This window comes from Xenopus laevis, chromosome 3S (genome assembly GCF_017654675.1).
Source record: "Xenopus laevis strain J_2021 chromosome 3S, Xenopus_laevis_v10.1, whole genome shotgun sequence".
Lineage (NCBI taxonomy): Eukaryota > Metazoa > Chordata > Amphibia > Anura > Pipidae > Xenopus > Xenopus laevis.
Genome location: NC_054376.1, coordinates 128,363,655 through 128,386,650, shown reverse-complemented (window position 1 = coordinate 128,386,650; position 22,996 = coordinate 128,363,655). Strand labels below are relative to the sequence as shown.

Here is a 22,996-nt window from a genome sequence, read left to right as displayed (position 1 = left end):
AGAATCATTTTTGGGCTATAGTGGTCAGTTTTCTTGACCTACCTGGTTAAAAGGGAGGACTGAAAAGGCTAAACAAAAGAAACCTTCAACAACCAAAAGTGTAGACTAATAGGAAATGTCCTCGAGAGTGGACACTCTCTAACTTACATTTTTTTCCTTCTGCAGATGAGTCACTCATGCTCAATGCATTGGCTATATCATATAAAATACCTCCCACAACACCTTGCAGGATAAATGTAGTGGCAGTTTCATAATACCCCCAAACTCAGGACATGATAAATATAGTGCCAATTTTATGTAAATTAGGCCAATCCTGTTTGCTTTAGGTTTGAGGAGGCTTAACCACCCAAGCCTACATTCTCACCTTTTACATGATGCAGTGGTAGGTGTCTCTCTAAAGGTTTGAAGGGAGGTGCCAGGGTCACAATTTCTCTCCCACTTCAGGGGTATTTAAACATGTTGCCCTCTGGGGAGCTATTAAATATCACCTGATCTGGAAAATCCACTGACACACAGGATTTGGCAAAATCCAGCTATATTCAATTTATTTGTTTTAGAATTTGCCTTTTCCCTGGGAGCTTATGTGCACATGTGTTTACAGTTCAGTTTTATAATCATTATACTTTTAAGCAACATCATGATCCTAATGGTTGAAGAAGGCTTCCCATCCATGGAGAACGTTGCCACCTAATGATTTATTAAGGCTGCCCATACTTGCAGAACTTTGCCACCTAATGGTTGAATAATGCTTCCCATCCATGGAGAACTTTGCCACCTAATGGTTAAATTAGGCTGCACATCCATGGAGAACTTTGCCACCTAATGGTGGAATAAGGCTTCCCATACTTGGATAACTTTGTCACCGAATGGTTGAATATGGCTGCCCATACATGCATAACTTTGCCACCTAATGATTAAATAAAGCTTCCCATCCATGGAGAACTTTGCCACTTAATGGTTAAATAAGGCTGCACATCCATGCAGAACTTTGCCACCTAATGGTTGACTAAGGCTTCCCATCCATGGAGAACTTTGTCACCTAATGGTGGAATAAGGCTTCCCATACTTGGAGAACCTTGCCACCGAATGGTTGAATACGGCTGTCCATCCATGGATAACTTTGCCACCTAATGGTGAAATAAGGCTATCCATCCATGCAGAACTTTGCCACCTAATGGTTGAATAGGTCTGCCCATCCATTTAGAACTTTGCCACCTAATGGTTGCATAAGGCTGCCCATACATGGACAACTTGGTATGGGACCTGTTATCAAGAATGCTCGGGACCTGGGGTTTTCTGGATAATGGATCTTTCCGTAATTTGGATCTTCATACTTTATGTCTACTAGAAAATCATTTAAAAATTAAATTAACCCAATAGGCTGGTTTTGCATCCAATAAGGATTAATTCTTATTTTGGATTAAGTACAAGCGACTGTTTTATTATTACAGAGACAATAACATTTTAAAATTTGGATTATTTGGATAAAATGGAGTCTATGGGAGATGGCCTTGCCATAATTCAGAGCTTTCTGGGTAACGAGATTTCAGATAACAGTTCCCATTCCTGTATTGTATGTACGTGTAGATAATTGGGTCTCATACTCTCTTTTGTTCTGAGCTGTTCCACAACTGAAAACAAACCTAGATTGTGGGCACCCCCATTCCTTCTCCATGTCCCTCCTCTGGGCTAAAGAAGAAGCTAAGTTCAAGGTGAGGGTTTCATAGATGATGGTGTCATAGATACACTACAACCCTTGAAAAACACTTGAAAATGGATCCATGCTGATCCGAAACATGTGATAATAAAGGCATTTCTGAAGCAGAGCCTGCGGATTATCAGCTCCATCCTATCCTACATTGTTTAAATACACTACAACCCTCAGTTCTTTAAACACCAGACCTAGTACATATAATATTATTAACCACAGATACCGCCTACCTTGACATAAAAGCCAGACGGAGGAAAGTTAAGTGGTAGCGGCACAATAAGGAACCTCAGATGAACCCTGCCCAGCCAGTGAGAAGGTGAGAGGTATCTACAGAACCATAGTACACTGTGCAGGGGGGCAGGTCTGTAGCACATACAGAATGAGTAACCATACATATACCATGCACAGAAAGAAAGTGAGAAGAGATACATACAGCCAAATTTACCACATATTTATTCTGCCCACCCAAGGCAAGATCTACATACTAAATAAGTATCTTCATATTGTGCAACCCAAAAATAGGGCTTTACATCCACATGAATAGAGAGTGGTGTGATACCATGGGTTAAAACTGATATTTATTTAAATATTTAAATCACCCTTTAAAAGTATGCAGTGTTGGTGACCCTATCAAGCTAAGATCACCAAGAAACTTTCAGAAGCAGCTTACAAGTCCTTTCAACATCCGTATAAAAGCACAAATAAATCTATCACCACAATATAAGTCAAAAATTCAACATAATGGATAGGCTCAACAACTGTCCCAAAGCATGTCATTGCTAAAAGTCTGAGGGTCAATGAGTGGATCACACACATAGGAGGAGGAGCCCCTTGCGAGTCTTTGAGTTCAGGCAAAGGCAAATGGAGGTTTTGTAACTGTAGCAACTGAGCTTGTCCAAGGCTTTTCCACAATAAAACCAACAAAAGGGGCTTCCTGCCTTAGCCTTGCTGCTTGATGCAGAGCACCATAAGGATAAGGTCCTTTCTATGAGATGTAATTCAAGGAGATATTCTTCACAACAAAATTTCCTAGCCTCCTAAACCTCTTCGTACCAGTGTGTTTATTAGAATTTTACTCCTCTATATTGTTTCTCAGCTGAAGGTAAAAGATGCCAATAATCTCTGAAATGACAAGTCTTATCTTGAGTAAAAGCTGCCCTGAACCTGCTCATAACATGTTGCATGACTCTAATTCCCTATGGCACTTATCCACCAAATTGTTTCCCCTTGTATACATCACAATATGCCCAATTGGGAGGTAGCCTGCTTCACTGAATCACCATCAACAATCCCAAACCATACCTTGAAGTAAAACGTGACTTCACTAAGTGCTTTGCCCAGTAGAGCAACACGTGTTTAACCACCAACACAATCACCTTGGCATGGAAGAAACAACAAGAATCCTGCCAATCTCCCAAAATAACACAACAAAGCACATTAGAGAACATAACTTCCCTTAGGAGCAGAAACATGCTGACTTCTCAACTGCTAAACAACGCCTAAAACGCGCGTCGGCTAGAACGTGAGAAGACGTTGGCTCAACCTGGACCTGTTCTGCTGGGTCCTGACAGTGACTTTCCAACAAAAAGGTCTATTAGATTTCCAAAACTGACACACACAAAATATGTGTTATTTTCATTGACTTTTATGAGCAAATTAAATACTCATAATATTCAAAATTAAATAGTCATAAAAAAACAAGTAAATAAAATGAACACACAAATAAATAATAAACAGACAGTTTTTTTAAAACTGGGGGTAAATGGCCATTTTTCCTGACAAAATAAATTAAAATAAAAAAAGTCACTCTGAAATAATGTATTTTAAAATTTTATATTCAACATTAGGGGTGTTATTTATTAAAGTCTGAATGGAAAAAACTCAAATTTTTCTTATTAAAGCTCGATGCTGCAAAAAGTCAGAATATGAAAATCTGGCATTTCAGACCTGCTGAGGTTGTACATAAGTCAATGCGAGAATTCCCTATTCTATTTGGAAGTTTCTGTCGTCTGCACTGGTATTAGCCTGAAAATCCAGCTATTTCGAAAAATTCTGGCTTTTCGGGAAAAAGCCAAAAACAATTGTAAGAAAAAACTCGTAAGATTTGGGTTTTCACTCGATTTTATCTAGTTTGTCTCCTATCCAATTAAATTGTGTTTTTTTAAGTAATAAATAAGGTCACACCATGGATTCTAGTTTGGTCAGACTTCTTTATTTTCAAAAATCCGAAAAAAATAGGATTTTGATAAATAGCCCCCTAAATCACAATAAAAATAAACTGTTTCCCAGTAATTTAAAGGGATACTGTCATGGGAAAAAAAAATTCAAAATGAACCAGTTAATAGTGCTGCTCCAGCAGAATTCTGCAATGAAATCCATTTCTCAAAAGAGCAAACAGATTTTTTTATATTCGATTTTGAAATCTGACATGGGGCTAGACATATTGTCAATTTCCCAGCTGCCCCTGGTCATGTGACTTGTGTCTGCACTTTAGGAGAGAAATGCTTTCTGGCAGGCTGCTGTTTTTCCTTCTCAATGTAACTGAATGTGTCTCAGTGGGACATGGGTTTTTACTATTGAGTGTTGTTCTTAGATCTACCAGGCAGCTGTTATCTTGTGTTAGGGAGCTGTTATCTGGTTACCTTCCCATTGTTCTTTTGTTTGGCTGCTGGGGGGGGTGATATCAGTCCAACTTGCAGTACAGCAGTAAAGAGTGATTGAAGTTTATCAGAGCACAAGTCGCATGACTTGGGGCAGCTGGGAAATTGACAATATGTCTAGCCCCATGTCAGATTTCAAAATTGAATATAAAAAAATCTATTTGCTCTTTTGAGAAATGGATTTCAGTGCAGAATTCTGCTGGAGCAGCACTATTAACTGATTCATTTTGAAAAACGACAGTATCCCTTTAAATATAATATAATGGTATAATGATATAATACTGTATAATGATACGCATACATTTATTGAAGCTGCTCTATGCCATAGAGCAGTACAGTAGGGCGGGAGGTCACAAGGCTTTATGAGATTTTGCAAAAGGCTGCAGAAGAACTTACACTCTAAAGGGACAATGCTGGACAATGTACGAGGAGATAAATGAATGCAGCATTCAAAGGGTAAACATATTTTTCATTTTAGTAAAGGGAAAAAAAGCTAATGACGAGATCTCGGTGGCACAGAGACATAACGTAACTGCGCTCGGGGTAATTGAGCAAGTGAGTTCCCAGGAGAGCAGTTTCCATGCGTCGTGCACACGCTCCTGAATACTCTCAGCAATGAGACAAAGCTCTGCAGGGTCGTAGCTCCCACAGGCCCCCGAGGAGCAGATGGGAGGAGTAATTATCTATCATTAGATCATTAGCAACTCAGCCTTCTCTTCCTGGAAGATAAACACACCCCTGTGAGTAGAGACGGCACAGAGATAACGAGCAATTAATTACACATGCAATTAGTCTCCTCTTCTGTCACAACCCAGAATCCCATGGGGCTTTCCCTCTCTCTCTGTTCTTTTTGTATCTATTCCTTTTCTCTTGCCAGACTTTCTCTGGGTTATGCACAGTTGTGAATCAAATGATAAAATAAGCTTTAGCGGGAGGCAAACGTTACAATTAGGGATGCACTGAATCCAGAATTCGGTTCGGCCAGGATTTAGCCTTTTTCAGCAGGATTCGGATTTGGCCGAGCTGAACCCGAATCCTAATTTACATATGCAAATTAGGGGCAGGGAGGGAAATTGCGTGACTTTTGTCACAAAACAAGGAAGGGCCTATAAAACCTCTCAAATTTACCAGGGATGAAGACAGCACTGGGCAGGACTGGGGGCATGGCCTGGGTCAAAAGGGTTCTGTATGTACAAAAAGCCGCACCTCTCACCTTTCCTTTGATGTTCCTGCTTAGGTGGTGCAGATTTCTCAAGACGGTCAGCACACGTCATAACATTCAGTGGAAAGTAGAAAGAGAATCGCACAGACACCAAATATGTTGCAGGTGGGGAGCGTCCCCTATTTTTTATTGTGACCACCTGTGCATCATGCACAGATGGTCACAATAAAAAATAGGGGACGCTCCCCACCTGCAACATATTTGGTGTCTGTGCGATTCTCTTTCTACTTTCCACTGGGTCAAAAGGGGGCATGATCAGTGGCATAGTGGGCATGGATTCTAGCAGATGGCATAATCTGGGCATTGCAGTTTATTAGGGATGCACCGAATCCAGGATTCGGTTTTGGATTCGGCCAGGATTCGGCCTTTTTCAGCAGGATTCGGCCGAATCCTTCTGCCCGGCCGAACCGAATCCAAATCCTAATTTGCATATGCAAATTAGGGTCGGGGAGAGAAATCTCATGACTTTTTGTCACAAAACAAGGGAGTAAAAAAAGTTTTCCCCTTCCCACCCTTAATTTACATATGCAAATTAAGGTTTGGATTCGGTTCAGTATTCAGCCGAATCTTTAGTGAAGGATTCGGGGGTTTGGCCGAATCCAAAATAGTGGATTCGGTGCATCCCTACAGTTTATGCCCTCACTCATATCATTATGCCCAGTAACAACCAGAAACCTGATCCTGTCAAACTCCACTCATACTTTTCAAGTCCAGTGTCAGACTAGGTGTCCACTGGGGCCATCATCTTAAGGGCCCACCCCATTCTTGAACTTACCCCCCCCCCCAAACCACAACCCAATGACCCATAGCGTACCTTCTCTCTCCTTCTGGGCCTGCAGATATCAGCCAATAATATTGGGTGTGACTTGAACTTGGTTGGACTCCATCCTGGATGGGATCTATGGGCCCAGCCCCCACCCCCACTGGCTAAGATCTTCCTCCCCCGCCCTCACACACATACACACTGGCTGAGATTTGCAGGCCCAGAAGGAGAGATAAGGTAGACTATAGGTCATTGGGTTGTGGTTTGGGGGGTAAGTTCAAGAAGGGGGTGGGTCCTTAAAATGATGGCCCCGGTGGACCCTGGACACCCAGTCTGACACTGGACTTGAAAAGTATGAGTGGAGTAAAGCAGTGGTCCTGGGTTGCAAAATTCTGTCACATCATTTACCTCCTCCTCCTCTCAACTAGGCCCATGGATCTAAGCCAGCAGGAGGGTGGGCCATTGAGATCCTGGCCTTTAGGGAGAGGAGAAGGCAGTAGACTTTGGTTAAGGTAGCCCTTTGGTTAAGGTTTTTTTCCTGGTGGTCTGGCAATCCAGTCCAACCCAGTTCAGGTCACACCCAATATTAAGCTCATAAATCTTGATTGCCCAATCTTACTCGGTGTCATGGCCTTGTTTGCAATAGACTCGCTAGAAATGGAATATCGATCGGGGAAGCCCGTCATACAAAGCCCCATACAATGGCCAATAAGCTGCTGACTTTGTCTGTCTGCAACTTATATCAGTTATCTGGGCCTTCATAGCTAGTCAAGGGAGAAGGCTTGCTCTGTTTGGCATAAGAAATACAAATATTTCTAGGGGTAAAACCATAGGCAAAAAGTATGTTGGGCACAAGCCCTATTCGTTGCACTCCAGTTGAACAAGGGAGAAGATCTATTGCCTGCTTCAGCTTTAGTTCTCCTTTAAAGGGCAGACTTAGCACAGCAGTCACGTGTTTTTTTTTTTTAAATGTTTTTATTTGCACCAAAATATCCAACAGACATTACAAAGCAAACATGTTATTACATTTGTGAATAAAACTTTGCCGTTTTGAGACTGGGTCTGGTCTGCACACCCTTTTTGACCGTCACCAGGCATAACATGCAATTACAGTTCAATATAAGACAGAGTTTACATAATGGAATTTATGTAATTGAATATTCCCCCAGTTCCCCAAACCTTTCCCTTCTTCCAAATCAATTAGCCTGCCATTTATCGATCTCTGTGTCTGACTCCCTGTGGGTATAATTTGCCTCCCCGACAATTCCTCGGACATATACCAGGATGTGAATCTAAATACTGAAGCTATTTCTTGTTGTCTTTGAGGGGACAAAGTATACGCATATTTTGACCAAGTGTTGAAGAAACTTGCTACCTGACGTTCCCTATTAAGATTAGCCTCCAGCCAGTCCATTTGAAATGCAAAATCCAGTTTCAACTTTGCAAGGTGAAGCGTTGGAGGTGTATTTGAAATCCAGCAGTTCAATATAGCTTTTCTACTCACAGCTGAGACAATGCCGCTAATTTTCTATCTGCTTTCAGAACTTTTGTTACATCACCAAATATCGCTCTGTCCTGGGACCATTACTATTTTCCCTCTATATTTCCTCCCTTGGCAAATTTATCAACTCGTATGGTTTCCACTACCACCTCTATGCTGACGATACTCAGATCTATCTCTCATCTCCTGATCTCAACCCAGAACTCCTAACTCGCGTCTCCTCCTGCCTGTCCACTATCTCTACCTGGATGTCGCAACGCTACCTTAAATTAAACCTCTCTAAAACTGAAATGGTTCTCTTTCCTCCAACTAACACCAGTAACATCCCCGAAGTATCCATCATAGCTAACAATTCCACTATCACCCCCTCTCCCCAGGCCCGGTGCCTTGGGGTTATCCTAGATTCTGCCCTGTCATTCACTCCTCATATCCAGTCACTTATTAAATCATGTCACTTCCACCTAAGGAACAAATCCAAAATACCATCATTTATCACCCAAGATGCTGCCAAAATTCTTATTCACTCTCTCATCATATCACGTCTAGACTACTGTAACTCTCTTTTAATTGGCCTCCCCCTCCAGAGACTGTCAGCTCTCCAGTCCATAATGAACACTGCTGCGAGGCTCATACACCTCCGCAACCGCTCCTCCTCTGCCTCGCCATTCTGTCAATCCCTGCACTGGCTTCCGTTACCTTTCAGAATCAAATTCAAATTAATGACCCTGACTTTCAAAGCACTTCACAACTCTGCTCCACCCTACATCTCTGAACTCATCTCTATATACTCACCCACTCGCTTACTACGCTCCTCTACTGACCTGCTACTCAACTCTTCTCTCATTACCTCCTCACATGCTCACATTCAAGACTTTGCAAGGGCTGCACCCCTCCTCTGGAACTCTCTCCCACGGTCTGTCCCACTTTCTCCCAACCTTTCTGCTTTCAAAAAATCTCTGAAAACGCACTTTTTTCGAGAAGCCTCCCCTGACTTTGCTTAACTACCAAACGCAACACCACATACAGTACCACATTTATCACCCACTTAATTCGATCTTGCCCACTCCCACACCTTGTGTATTACTCCCTTCCCTTTAGACTGTATGCCTATGCATAGGGCCTTCCTCAACTTTTTGTACCTGTATTGATTGTGATGTTTGTTACACCATATGTTCTATATATGTAATTCATGTGATTTAGTTGTATAATCACATTTACTTTACAGTGCTACGCAATATGTTGGCGCTATATAAATACATGTTAATAATAATAATAAATAATAAGTAAGTGGTATGTTGATTAATAAATTAGTTTTACAATACAGCAGCACTTCATTCCAAAACTGTTGTGGACATGTCCACAAGCAGTGATAGATATCCGCCCCAGGGGCTGAACATTTTAGACAACAATCTGTATCCGACCAGCCTACCTTCTTTCTGAGTTCTGGGGAGAAGTAACCCCTGTGCAGTATTTTAAAGAACATTTCATGAAACTGGCTGGATCGGAGAAGCGCTAACGATTTTACATGTAAGGATAACAATTTGTCTTTTGACAGTTCTGGAATTTGATGTGTCCATCTACCTATTCCTCTCAAAAACTCCATCTCTGGCAACGATGTTCTCAATATTTTATATAATAGGGAGATGGAAGGTTTCACTGTATTGGAGCAGAGAATGCTATCTATTGGGTTGTTGTGATCCTGAGTGGAAAGAGTTCGAACAACCGATTGAGCGTAATGTCTGGCCTGCAAATATGAAAACATATCCCATGACATTCCGGTATATTTTTCCCTTAGCACTTACAGTGTATAAAAAGTGTCCGGAGTGCGTAATAGGTGTCGCACCTGTGTTACCCCTTGTGCTGCCCACACAAGGAATGGCCGACCTCTATAATTATTTAGAAAATGAGGGTTACTCACAAAGGGTTGAAAGAGGGAGTCAGAGGCCGAAAGAGACAATCTGCGACGTGCCATCCACCAGGCCCTGATCGTAATGTGTAATAAAGGATTGTCTTTTACCTGTGATGGGAGTTGGCTCTTAGTCAAGTGTAACAGTGAGACTAAAGAAAGATCTGGTACTAGGGCCTGTTCCAGCTGGGGCACAGCGTACAGTTCCCTGTTATGAACCCAATCTGATACATACCGAATGTTGCATGCCAAATTATATGTCGATATATCTGGAAGGCCTACCCCCCCATATGCTCTTGATTGCTGAAGTTTTTTTCCGACCTATCCGGGGATGTTTACCCCCCCAGACAAATTGACTCACTGCCTGATTAAGTTTCGTTAAGTCAGTTCGGGAAAGTAACACTGGAAGCATATGTAATGGATAGAGCAACCGGGGGAACCAGACCATTTTAATCAGATGACATTTACCCAAATAATTAACCGGGAGGCGTGACCATGCTTTAACCTCCTGAAGCACTTTATTTAATAATGGGGTGATGTTAAGTCTCTATAAAGCATGTATCGAAGGAGGGATTCATATCTATCACATCCTTTGACTGACCAAGAATGGATCTCTATATGGGACAACGCTAAAAAAATGGTTTTGTGTGTGAGGCAAAGAGAACATATTTATAAAATTCTTATGTTCTGGTATCACACCCCTTCTCTATTTCCCGACCATTCCCCATTATGTTGGAGAAACTGTGGAGAAATTGGCACATTGCCACATATATTTTGGGACTGTCCTAATATAGGTCCACTATGGGTTGAAATATCAGTATTGCTGAGTGCATTATTTCGGACTCCAATTCCGCTGGATCCATGCACCTATTTGTTAGGTAAACCAATCCCACAAATAAACAAAACAGCTCAAGCATTGGTAAATCAAATTCTTACAGCAACTCGCCTCTCAATAGCTGCAAAGTGGAAGTCACCAGACCCACCCTCCTTAACCGAAATAAAGAGACGGGTTAATTCTAATAGAATTTTTGAATCAGGAATAGCTATGTTATATAACACGACCCAACACTTCCTAGACATATGGTCACCCTGGGAACAGATGGATCTAGACAACTGAATTGAATACTGCTATTGTTTAATGTTTTCTCATTAATGGCCGAACCTTTTTGATTCCTATGTTGGATAGCACCAGTTTTCCTCTTGTTTTTCCTTGTTTTTTCTCTTCTTTTTTTTTCCTTTTCTTTATTTCTGTACAGTTAAGTCATGTGATTGATGAGTAATACCTGTAAGATCGGTTTGAACATGAGATATAAAGTCACAGAGAAAAAGGAAATGGGATTCGTTCTCATCTCATCTATAGTAACTAGATCGCACTGTGACTTTTTGTTATCTATTTTAGACTTGTATTAAACTTGAGGGTGCTAGCTTTGTACCCAACTTGCTGTTTATTGTATGAGGATGTCAATTGGAAATGTTATTCTATATTTCTTGAATGATTATTTTACTGTGAACCATCTTGTATCTTTTCAATAAAATATAAGTTACAAAAAAAACCAAAACAGCATATTGGAGATGGGGAGAAGACTTATTTGTATAAAAAGTATGTTATTCTTTGTTCAGGTAATACTTTTGGTATTTGGCTTTTGGTGCTCTGCCTGAGAAGCAAGTAGGTATGCTAAGGGTCTAGAGGCTAAAATGGGCCTCACTTTCTGGATAAAGTAGGATACCAGAATCATGTGAAGGATTAGTTAGTAAGTTAGGATTGCACCCAAGAGTCTGAAGAGAATGATATGCAATAGGCCAATAAACCTATCCAGACTTCAGCCTCTCAAAAGGTGTCAACCCTAGTAGTAGTATACCCATGGGTGTCAGGCAGGGATAGTGAGCAAGGGCAGTTTCGTTGGGGCACTAATGCAAGCACCACAGTATAAAAAGCTGCATACATATTCTAAAACTTGGCATCATTATACAAAATGATGTTTCAGTGCTGCTGAAGAACCACTGGCCCAACTGATTTATTCAACCCAAGAGTTATAGTCAACTACACCATTCCTCCAGTAATACAGCAAGGGCCCATCCTTAAAGAGTCACTTAGCTGGGTTGGAGCAGGTATAGGGGAAATACAGTGTCAACTGTCTGAACAGAGTATAGCACTCCAATGACCAATAGGCTTATCTGAGGATATTTTGAAATTTCCATGGTGGCTTCTAATATCCTTCATATTGTATTTAAACAATATTGTCAATGCAGAAATAATTGATTAGCAGATGAAACCCAGTGTTTGCTGGGTCCCCTTTTTTAGGGGGTCTCTCGGCTCTTCCGCTTCTCTGCTGTGATAATGGCACCTCCTACTAATTTGAGCTTCTTTTGGGCTTCTCAGACTTTTGAGCTTTTCAGCAATGGCTTCTTTGCCCCCTGCTAGACTTGTTAGTCAATAAGGTTTCTCCCTGGATGGATGGTTTAAATTATGATTTTTACCAGTAGAGTTCAGAATGTGGTTGTGGGTATTGGTAAACTGTAGTGTTCTGCCTTCTTTCTTAAATTATAAATCATAAATAGAAAATTGCCATTTTAAAAAATAAGGGCCGCCCCCTGAGATCGTAAGATTCACTGTGCACACATACAAACCACATGTAAGGTCACATGGGCCAATTAACAGACAGAGTTCTGCCTTTTGCTTCCTCACTTCTTCCTGTTACAGTTAGAGCTGCAGTATTTCTGGTCAGGTGAGCTCTTCCTGTTACAGTTAGAGCTGCAGTATTTCTGGTCAGGTGATCTCTTCCTGTTACAGTTAGAGCTGCAGTATTTCTGGTCAGGTGATCTCTTCCTGTTACAGTTAGAGCTGCAGTATTTCTCGTCAGGTGATCTCTTCCTGTTACAGTTAGTGTTGTAGTATTTCTGGTCAGGTGATCTCTTCCTGTTACAGTTAGAGCTGCAGTATTTCTGGTCAGGTGATCTCTTCCTGTTACAGTTAGAGCTGCAGTATTTCTGGTCAGGTGATCTCTTCCTGTTACAGTTAGAGCTGCAGTATTTCTGGTCAGGTGATCTCTTCCTGTTACAGTTAGAGCTGCAGTATTTCTGGTCAGGTGATCTCTTCCTGTTACAGTTAGAGCTGCAGTATTTCTGGTCAGGTGATCTCTTCCTGTTACAGTTAGTGTTGTAGTATTTCTGGTCAGGCGATCTCTGAGACAGCACAGATAGAGTCACGAAATGGTGGTTCAAGGCAAGAGTTGTAAAAGGGCAATATTTATGTAAATATATATCTTCCAGTTTGGTAAGATTCTTTAATATGTCATTCAATTTGATATAAACTATCTGTTGCTTAAGTATTTTGGGGGTATAGCTTTCCTTTAATAGAACAAAATAAAACTGGTTGCAATTGGTTACGGTACTGGGATACATTTACATAAAATCCAGGAAGTAGGAAAACCCCCCACTAGAACTTCCCATTGAATTAGACCCAGGCTACGCCAATATTTCATGAATTTAATTAATTTATAAATAGGTTTATCACTGGGAAGGTTCCAGTTTTTACTTTTAGGTTGGGGAAGGATTGTTTTAATTGAAAGCAGGAGAGATACTGCTCATTGCTGCCTGTTGGTTTCATAATTCATTGAATTTCTTTATAGAAAGAGACATACTTCTGTTGAACTTTAGCTCCTTCCAAAACCTGTAGCTGGATAGCAAGGTGAAAGAATACATTTTTGTGTATGCCGATTCCCCCGTGAGCCCCCCTGACTTGCATGGATTCTGTTCTAAAGTCAGACTTAGTCACTAGTACCCTGGACTTGAGGGAGAGCCACCTGCTTGGCTGTAAGAACAGTTTATTGTTTCACTCCTTTTTTAAAGTCTATAAAAACTCTGTGATTCCTTTGCTCAGGCTATTGATCCATGCAACTTGTGTCAAATAAACATTTTCTCTCACCTTGGTCTCTGGTTCCTTAATTTCGGCAACAAATGTTTGGATCAAGCCATGCAGCTACAAACATACATAAAATGTAACCATTATTTTTTGTTTTTATCTGTTGTCATGGCTCTGAGATGTTCTCTGGAATTCATACTGGGCCAGAATAATATAATAAAACACTTTGGGACAAAAATGCAGCCAAGCACAGCCCAGCTGGATATCAGAATGGCAAAGACCTCCATTGCCACAGTATACATGCCCCGTGCACTGAGATAGGCCGGGATAAAGGACAACCAGACACTGAGAAAAGCCAACATACTGAATGTGATAAATTTGGCTTCATTGAAACTGTCAGGGAGTCTTCTGGCCAGGAAGGCAACAATAAAACTCAGAGAAGCCAGGAGGCCAAGGTATCCCAGCATGCACCAGAAAAAAGTTATCGATCCTTCATTACAAATAACAATGATGATTCCAGGCTTGGTGTACAAATCCAGTTCAGGGAAGGAAGGAGATATGATGAGCCACATCACACATAGAACTAATTGTATTAAGTTACAAATTACAATAATATAGTAGGCCACCTTTACACCTGCCCACTGTCTTAACCTGCTGCCTGGTTTGGTTGCATTAAAGGCAATGACAACAGTGATGGTTTTGGCCAGAACACAGGAGATGCAGAGAGAAAAAACCATCCCAAATGCCACTTGGCGTAGAAGACACATTTGAGGTTGTGGGTAACCAATGAACCCTAAAAAGCAAAGAAAACAGAGGAACAGGGAGAGCAGGAGAAGGCAACTAAGGGAATAGTTGTTGGCTCGGACAATTGGTGTCTTTTTTTGGTGAATAAAAACTCCTAGAATACTAAGTGGGATCAGGGAAGAGAAGCTGGAAATGGTTGATAAGATGTAGCCCAACGGTTCTTCATAGGAAAGGAACTCTGTAGTCCTTGGTAAGCATCTGTCCTGTTGTACATTGGACCATGTGTCCCAGGAACATAGATGACATTCCACAGCATCTGTAGAACAAGGTTTATATCATCACCTTTGATCTGTATAACTGAGATCTATTTTCCTAGAACGTACAAATTACTACCTGTTTGGTTTGAAATCTGTCCTTGGGGACATCGGTCACAGTCATAGCAACAAGGAGGTTTTCCTTGTATTATCATCTTCCTAAATCCAGCAGGACACTTTGGACTGCACTTGGAAACAGGAGCCTAGTCATAAAAAATAAAGCTTTCAAAATTATTATAACCATGAGTATGCCAGCAGAATTGGCTAGCATGCAGAGAAGTTGACACTAGATTAGAATAAGTAGAAGATGACAGAGAATGCAGAGTAAATTTGAAAAGAATATAAGTCAGGGAATGTGACGTGCCAGGGTAAAGATTTTTTATTTATTTTATTTTATTAAACAGCTTTATAAATTATCTTAGTGTATTGTAATAATACAAAACATCAAATATCCTCATGGTGAAATAAGATAAGAGATGTATGGACCATTTAACAATATACGTTTTATCTTGCCACACCTGCGAACTGCCATTGCTCCATATAACTTTGGAACTATCTATATTCAGGGCATTCCAATACAGATTGGTGAGGTCAAAACTCCCAACTGTGACCTGGTCCAGAACGCCAGTGAGGCTGACTTGCCAATTCACAATATCATAGACAGCCTGAGGGTTCCCTTTTGCATCAAAAACAACATGGCTTCCATCTTGGGTCTTGAAGTTTATGTTTTTAACATAGTGGAGGAGCTGGAAGCATGAAAAAGATACAATGAATATATAAATGAGTGTGAGGAAGGGTTAGTGTGTTGTGATTGTGTAACTTTACCTGCCAATGGTGAAATGAAGAGATGCTGGGACAAGACACATAATGGAATGGCCCATTTCCAGGTGTGCATTGGAACAAATTGTGTAGGGCCCAGGCAATTACATAGGCAGCAGTGTATACATTGAGAGATTCTCTAAGATTTTTACCACCAGGCAGCAGACTCTCTGATTTTTCATGTCCAGTACATTGTTTAGTTGGCATGGGTCCAGTCCATTCTAATGAACTCTGCCACTTACAAGAAAATGTTTGCTCCCAAAATTCTGTTATAAAAGAATCATTATGTTGTGAAGATGGATGAAGACTGTTAAAGTAGCTTGTGAATTTTACCATTTTTCTGCTATGGATGGCAAAACCAATGGAACCCGCTAAAATTCCTTGGTAACGGTTCTCAGAGAGTAGAACAGATGTTGCCCAACCTTGGCTTGCTATCCAAGTAATTCCAGCCATATTCTGCTTTAATAATTCTTCCACTACTAGAACAAAGTTATAACCAGTGGCTATCACAAGGATGACTTTTGCAGTTGACTCCTTGATAACCTGGACAAGGCGAGGAGCATTTCTATTGGGTCGATCAGTCAAGATATTCTCCATGAAGGCCACGCAAGCTCCAGCAGTCAACATCTCCTGCTTTGCCATCTGAACTCCAAACTGCCCATAGTCATCATCACTAGCTAGGATACCAAGCCAGAACCAACCCATTTGGATGATAAGCTGAACCAATCCCCTTATTTGAAACTCATCACTAGGTATGGTACGGAAAAAGGAAGGGAAGAGGTCCCGACTGCTGAGAATAGGGCTTGTTGCCAGGTAACTGATCTTTAGGGATTTAAGTGTGAAGTACAATATTATTTTTATTACTAGTATACTTTTTTTTTTTTTTTTTTTTTTAAAAAACATCCTTCAATAAAAAATCCAAGGAAGAAAAATACATTAAATGATGCAATAAAGTTTTAGAACCATTACTGACTATGTTGTTTTAGCATTCAGGGATCCCCAAGTAGTTGTCAAGATTAAAAATGATGGCTTCTTCAGGTGTCAATCCTCTCAATAAAAAAATTAACAATCTTCGGATGTTAACATTTGGGGACCAGGGTAATAATTTAAACATGCCCACAGATCATGCGCAGAAGACATAGACTATAAATCTATATTATGCAAAATTATAAATGTTGGTGGAGCAGTTGACTCCTTAAACCCTGGGTTTGATCTTGGCAGTGTCTCTTTGATTGAAGTTGTATTTTCTCTTGATACCATTGTGGGTGATGTATGTTTGCATCAATAGAGATTGGTTAGGACCCGTTTTACATTACTTTTACACCTGAATATGTAGGATTTGTTCAACAGGTTGAACTTGACCAAGTTTGCTATTTTTTATTATAAACCACCCCTTAACAACTGATATTGAATCTGTCCCTAGGAGTAGTATGTGCCCATGCATGGTATGGGAAAGAGGGAGTGGTGGGTTCTGGCCTTCATAGTCTCATAGCAACATGGATCTGAAAACATCCAGGACTATTTACTCCAGTGCTAAAAATGTTTTTGTCTAGTGCAAAGGCTAGGGATTACGACACATTATAGAATACATGAAAACCTGAAACAAATATGAAGGTCTCTCATACCTGTGAACATTGGCTGAGCCCCAAGATTTGAGCCATTAGAATGGATTGTGAGGAGCCAGAGTCACCAATGATTCCAGCAAGAGGGGCAGTTTTGTGACAATTAAAGTTCGGAATGATTCCTCCTCCTCCTCCTGACAACATCCAGAGAGTTCCTTCTACTGCTCTTCTTAAAACTGTGCAGGTGTCAAAGATATGGAAGCCCAGTGTAATGTTGGGAAGGAGATCAGCATCTCTATTAATCTCCTCCACGGCAAATACAAGGGCTTGCATGTTCTGATACTGCCCAACACCAAACCTAGTATGAAAGGACAGTGAGGTGTCATGTCAATATCATTAGCACCAAACCTAGTACTAAAGCCCCATAAAGCACCCTACAATAATGCCATTAAAGTTGAATTTTTATTGAGTGACCTACAAAAATTTACCCTGAGACATAAGTACACCCCTGCTTTTGTGATAGTAAAATCACACCATGATGAGCTTCTTTGATCTGGTAGGTGGTATGAGAGAACATTATGTCATGGGTCCCTCTAAAATGACATCAAAATATATTTATTATCTGTCGAGATATCTTATGTATTATCCCATAGCACAGTCAATACAAAAACCCAAATGTAATTAAGGGGGTACAATTAAGGATGTTGATAGTATGGCAACAGCTTATCTAGCCAGTGGCAAACATGGGCAAATAAGCTTTTTCTGTAACATGAGCTTATTTGTGGGCATCTATTTTATGAAGTTCTACCGAATAAAATTAGCCATATAACACCCCTGTTACTTTTTATCTATGTACAGTAAATGTCCTAAATGTATATGAATCCTAAATCTCACTTACTTTTGACACTGTAGGTCCGGGGGTTTGCTAGTGAAATCAATTTCACTGTAGATCCTGCTCAAGTGAATTGGAAAGGTTCCCCCTATAACAATATCCCCCGGGCGACTCATGTAGCCAGTAACACTCTCACTGGGCAGATTGCAATCACCGGTAGACACTTCTATAGATATTATGCTCCAAATCCATGTAGTAGGGAGGATAAACCAGCCAACTTTGCTCCATGTCTGTCTCTTAAAGAGAATCATCTGTGATACACAAGAGGAAAGCTCTCAAGGTGACTATGTACTGAAAGTTCAACACACTGAGCTTGGCTTTCTGAGCTGGTTATATACAGTAGATATGTTCCAAAGGCCTCTGGGAACCTAATAAACTGCATGGGGAAATTAATCTCACAACTTTACCTCTGAATGACATAAGCTAAAAGTAACCACAGAAATAATGTTCCATAAAAGGCTCAAAAGACTCATCTACTCTATTTTCATCAATATCCCAGCTGTTGCTATGGAGAGGTTAAAGCCCAAATTGGAATTCATCTGGGCAGCATTGACAAGTACTGTATGAAATTGTTCCACTAGTAGCTTCTCATGCTCCTTTATGCTAAACATTTGGAACTTATTGTACCGGCTCTGACTGTTGTAGTTATAGTCCATATTGAAATTTTCAATGTCCTTTATTGAAGCCTCAAAAAATAAGAGTAGTTGAATGGCATCTGGAACTCAATCAAGGGAATTTTTTTGAAGTTTGCCCTCCCTTTGCTTTTATAGTAGTCTCTACTCTTTCATGGAGGATTTTCACTGTATGTTGGAACAATGATGTTGGGATTTGCCTCCATTCATCAGTAAGAGATTTGGCAGTCATCAGGCTCATTTTACATTGGTGCTCCATTTCATCCCACAGGTTATAATTAGATTAGTTGTTGTCAAACTCATTTTATTCCCCACTTGACAGTTCAACCCTGAACCAAAGCATCACTAAAAGGTACAACCTTTAGTCAGGGGCCCCTTACATATACAGGACAATATTGGTGCATCAGGCTTTCAATCATAGTTTCAAGAAAATCTAGGACAAAAATACTAAATCTTACCCTACCTGATCTTCAGGTTGGACTTTCAGTTGGACTTATCTAAGAAAGAAAATTGCCATTTTACCCTATTCTCACCGTAACTGACATTCAGATGAATCCCACACTTCCACTTCTTAAAGCTTCCACGGGGGGCAAGCCTCACAGTTTGGGACAGTTCTGTAGACATGTTACACCATATTTTGCAGCCCAAAGCCACCACGACCCTTAAGCAGTGAAGATCTGTGGAGTATATAGCCATCTTCTCTTCTGCTGGGCTGCTGTCAGTTACTTCAGCTTAGAGACTGACTCATAATATACATCATATATACAATTTAAAGGTCCTTTAACTGTTTTTATTATAATATCTGAGACTGCTTGAGTCTTACTAATGGTCAAAACCTGTGGGACATTTAAAACCCCACCAGACTTCTGCTTCTTATATGACATAAATCTCAACACACAGGACAATACAATGGTGCTTGTGTCACTTGCCTGGATTCCTCTGTGAGACACAGTATATAGACTCAAACTACAATGAAATGTATGGTGGGATGGAGAACAAGAGTTATGTTTGAATTCCATTCAGATGGATGAGGAAGATAATAACTTCTGGTTGGTTTAGAAAGTCAAAGAAATTCCCACCAGAAAGCTTCTCAGAGATACAGTACATGAACATGTCGATGGTTATTTATCAGATAAGTGTTTGTCTGAATTTTTCAGTTGATGACCCTCTTGAAGGTCCAAGCTTGAATCAAAGCCCCCCTCCTTAGCTCATAAGGTTACAGATAAAGGAAAACACATTGGCATGTCAGTCATTCAACTATAACAAACAAGGGAAAGTTGTGCTCACCACTATTTTTTAAAACCATTAGGCGGGGGTGCAATGAGGGTGTGACCACAAAATACATATAGTCAACTACAAGAGGTCCTCTGCACTCAACCCATTATCAATATATTTAAGACAGCGACATTTTGTGCATACTGCTACTAAAAAATGCCTTACCCTTTAAACAAAACAGGGATTGTTTGTCCATATATTGCAATATATTTAAGCTGAACAACTACGTCACAGTCATCCCATATCTGGCCAGTCCTACGCTTAATTTTAGTAGTCTCTACTCTTTCATGGAGGATTTTCACTGTATGTTGGAACAATGATGTTGGGATTTGCCTCCATTCACCAGTAAGAGATTTGGCAGTCATCAGGCTCATTTTACATTGGTGCTCCATTTCATCCCACAGGTTATAATTAGATTAGTTGTTGTCAAACTCATTTTATTCCCCACTTGACAGTTCAACCCTGAACCAAAGCATCACTAAAAGGTACAACCTTTAGTCAGGGGCCCCTTACACATCTGATTCATTAAGAATTCTATTGCTTCATTATACATTTTACAAAGGGACTAAGTTTTACCTGCAACTTACTAGCTGCTTTCAAAGTAAAACTCCCAAACTTGGCTGCCCTTTTATTAGACAGCAGTGGGATCACCTGACTATAGCTGGTGCTAATAAAAGGGCAGCCAAGTTTGGGAGTTTTACTTTGAAAGCAGCTAGTAAGTTACAGGTAAAACTTAGTCCCTTTGTAAAATGTATAATGAAGCAATAGAATTCTTAATGAATCAGATAAAATTAAGCGTAGGACTGGCCAGATATGGGATGACTTTGACGTAGTTGGCCAGCTTAAATATATTGCAATATATGGACAAACAATCCCTGTGTTGTTTAAAGGGTAAGGCATTTTTCAGTAGCAGTAGCACAAAATGTCTCTGTCTTAAATATATTGATAATGGGTTGAGTGCAGAGGAATCTTGTATTTGTCTATATGTATTTTGTGGTCACAGCCTCATTGCACCCCCGCCTAATGGTTTTAAAAATTAGTCGTGAGCACAACTTTCCCTTGTTTGTTATAGTTCTACAAGAGCAGTGACCAGCTCCATGTTGTAGCTCCCACCCTTCCCAGCTATAGTCAGGTGATCCCACTGGTGTCTAATAAAAGGGCAGCCAAGTTTGGGAGTTTTACTTTGAAAGCAGCAAGTAAGTTGCAGGTAAAACTTAGTCCCTTTGTAAAATGTATAATTAAGCAATTGAATTCTTAATGAATCAGATGAAAATTAAGCGTAGGATTGGCCAGATATGGGATGACTTTGACGTAGTTGTTCAGCTTAAATATATTGTAATATATGGACAAACAATCCCTGTGTTGTTTAAAGGGTAAGGCATTTTTTAGTAGCAGTAGCACAAAATGTCTCTGTCTTAAATATATTGATAATGGGTTGAGTGCAGAGGAATCTTGTAGTTGACTATAGTCATTCAACTGTAGGCACAGGAATATCTAGGGAAACAAATAGTTTTTTTCCCCAAGTCTCATCCTAACTGGGTGTCATTTTGGGCTTTCATGTGTGTCTAGGAAAGTAAACAGCTATTGTTTCCAAATCATACCCTAACTGGTCTTTTGTCTGAGCAACCGCCAAAGACTTTTCTTGGTACGGGATACTGTGCTGCATATTGGTACTTCCCTTATGCTAAAATCACTAACTCCAATAAGGAGGATTGACACAAATATAATTATGGTCTTCAGAAGATACTTGTGAATACTGTGCCTTAATATTTCCCAGGGCCGCTGAAATATAATATTGAAGAAAATATTATTTTGTAGCCACGTTTTTTTTATATAAAGTAGGATCTGTTGAGCAGTGACCCACCCTCTAGTTTTCATGAAACTTCAACACCCAGTGATATTAATCTTGCTCTTCATTAATTTACATTTGCCCGAGGAAGATCACTATGATGTGATATTTGTTTGTTTATTAAACTCAGTTACTCTAACTAAGCCTATTGAGTGTGGTATTCGACTCTATATGAATAGCAAAAAAGTTCTAGCTGAATGGAGAAATAAGTGAAAATGAATAGTTTCAGTTTGTATAACTGACACAAGGAATATAATAAAAGGCTATTTGGTTTCCTTGTGTTTAGTGGAAAATTCTGTGGTATCAGTGTCAGGCCAAGAGGTCCACCTTGTGTTCCAGTTTCCAACTACTCCCAACCCCAGCCCAACTTCTGACATCACAGAGGGTGTAACCCCTGTACCAGAGACAGCTACACCCCTACTACCCCCACTACACTCTTCCCACCTTGAACCATTTCCACTCACCCTTGGAATTTGGAATTCAGGTAAACCAAGGCAGTGGCGGGCGAGTGATTATACCGTAAATGACCCCTAGTTCTAGCATTTTGCAGTATGGTCTTTATCTGGTCTGCATTTTATGGTGAACAACATGCCAAATATACTGGCCTTGTTCTACTGTTCTACTGTTAAGGAAAGGATAGCATATAAACTTCTTCTACTAACATTCAAAGTCCTTCCCTCCTCTGCTCTTCACTACATTTCTTGACTTGTCTCACTGTACGTTCCCGATCATCTTCTCTGCTCCTCTCAGAGTCCCCTTCTCTTCACACCATCCACATCCACTGCCACTTCTTGTCTCAAACCTTTCTATCTTACTGCTCCTTCCCTGTGGAATTCCATCCCTGACTTCCTCCTTCAATAAAAAACTAAACATCTTCCTTTTGGAGCACTAGAATATTAGTCTAGTCCGGGTACCTATTGGACAATGCCTTTACCTTGTCCCCCTCCAATTTGTGCCTGTAGGTTAGTCACCCACAGACTGTAAACTATATGGGGCAGGGACCTCCTTCCCACTGTCTCTTATCGCATAGCACTTACACTTTGTGTCCTTATATGAGCCCTGTGTAGACTTATTGTATTTATTACATATTTTTATAAATTGTATTTTGTTTTATATTATACTTGTATGCATTGTACAGCTGCTGCAGCAAATAAAACTATACATACATACTATATTATCTCTCAATGTTATATCTGCACATAGTTCGTTGCCTATCTTTCATTCCCTGTTTTTAATACCCATATTATTTGACAATGATGCCCTTGAAACCCCTTAGTAACTATG

At 40.3% G+C, this 22,996-nt stretch overlaps 2 protein-coding genes across 2 annotated transcripts; both read right to left on the bottom strand.

The window, feature by feature from the left end:
- Positions 1-13,066: 13,066 nt before the first annotated feature.
- Positions 13,067-14,838, bottom strand: LOC121402052 (vomeronasal type-2 receptor 26-like). The gene is made up of 2 exons (XM_041587782.1): positions 14,763-14,838; positions 13,067-14,685 (listed from the first exon to the last, which is right to left on the bottom strand). Exons 1-2 carry the CDS (start codon positions 14,836-14,838, stop codon positions 13,769-13,771), a joined length of 993 nt encoding a protein of 330 aa, XP_041443716.1. The 3' UTR covers positions 13,067-13,768.
- A 252-nt stretch (positions 14,839-15,090) lies between these two features.
- On the bottom strand, positions 15,091-17,444 carry LOC108703417 (vomeronasal type-2 receptor 1). The gene is made up of 2 exons (XM_041588947.1): positions 17,128-17,444; positions 15,091-15,429 (listed from the first exon to the last, which is right to left on the bottom strand). Exons 1-2 carry the CDS (start codon positions 17,395-17,397, stop codon positions 15,097-15,099), a joined length of 603 nt encoding a protein of 200 aa, XP_041444881.1. The 5' UTR covers positions 17,398-17,444; the 3' UTR covers positions 15,091-15,096.
- Positions 17,445-22,996: the final 5,552 nt, after the last annotated feature.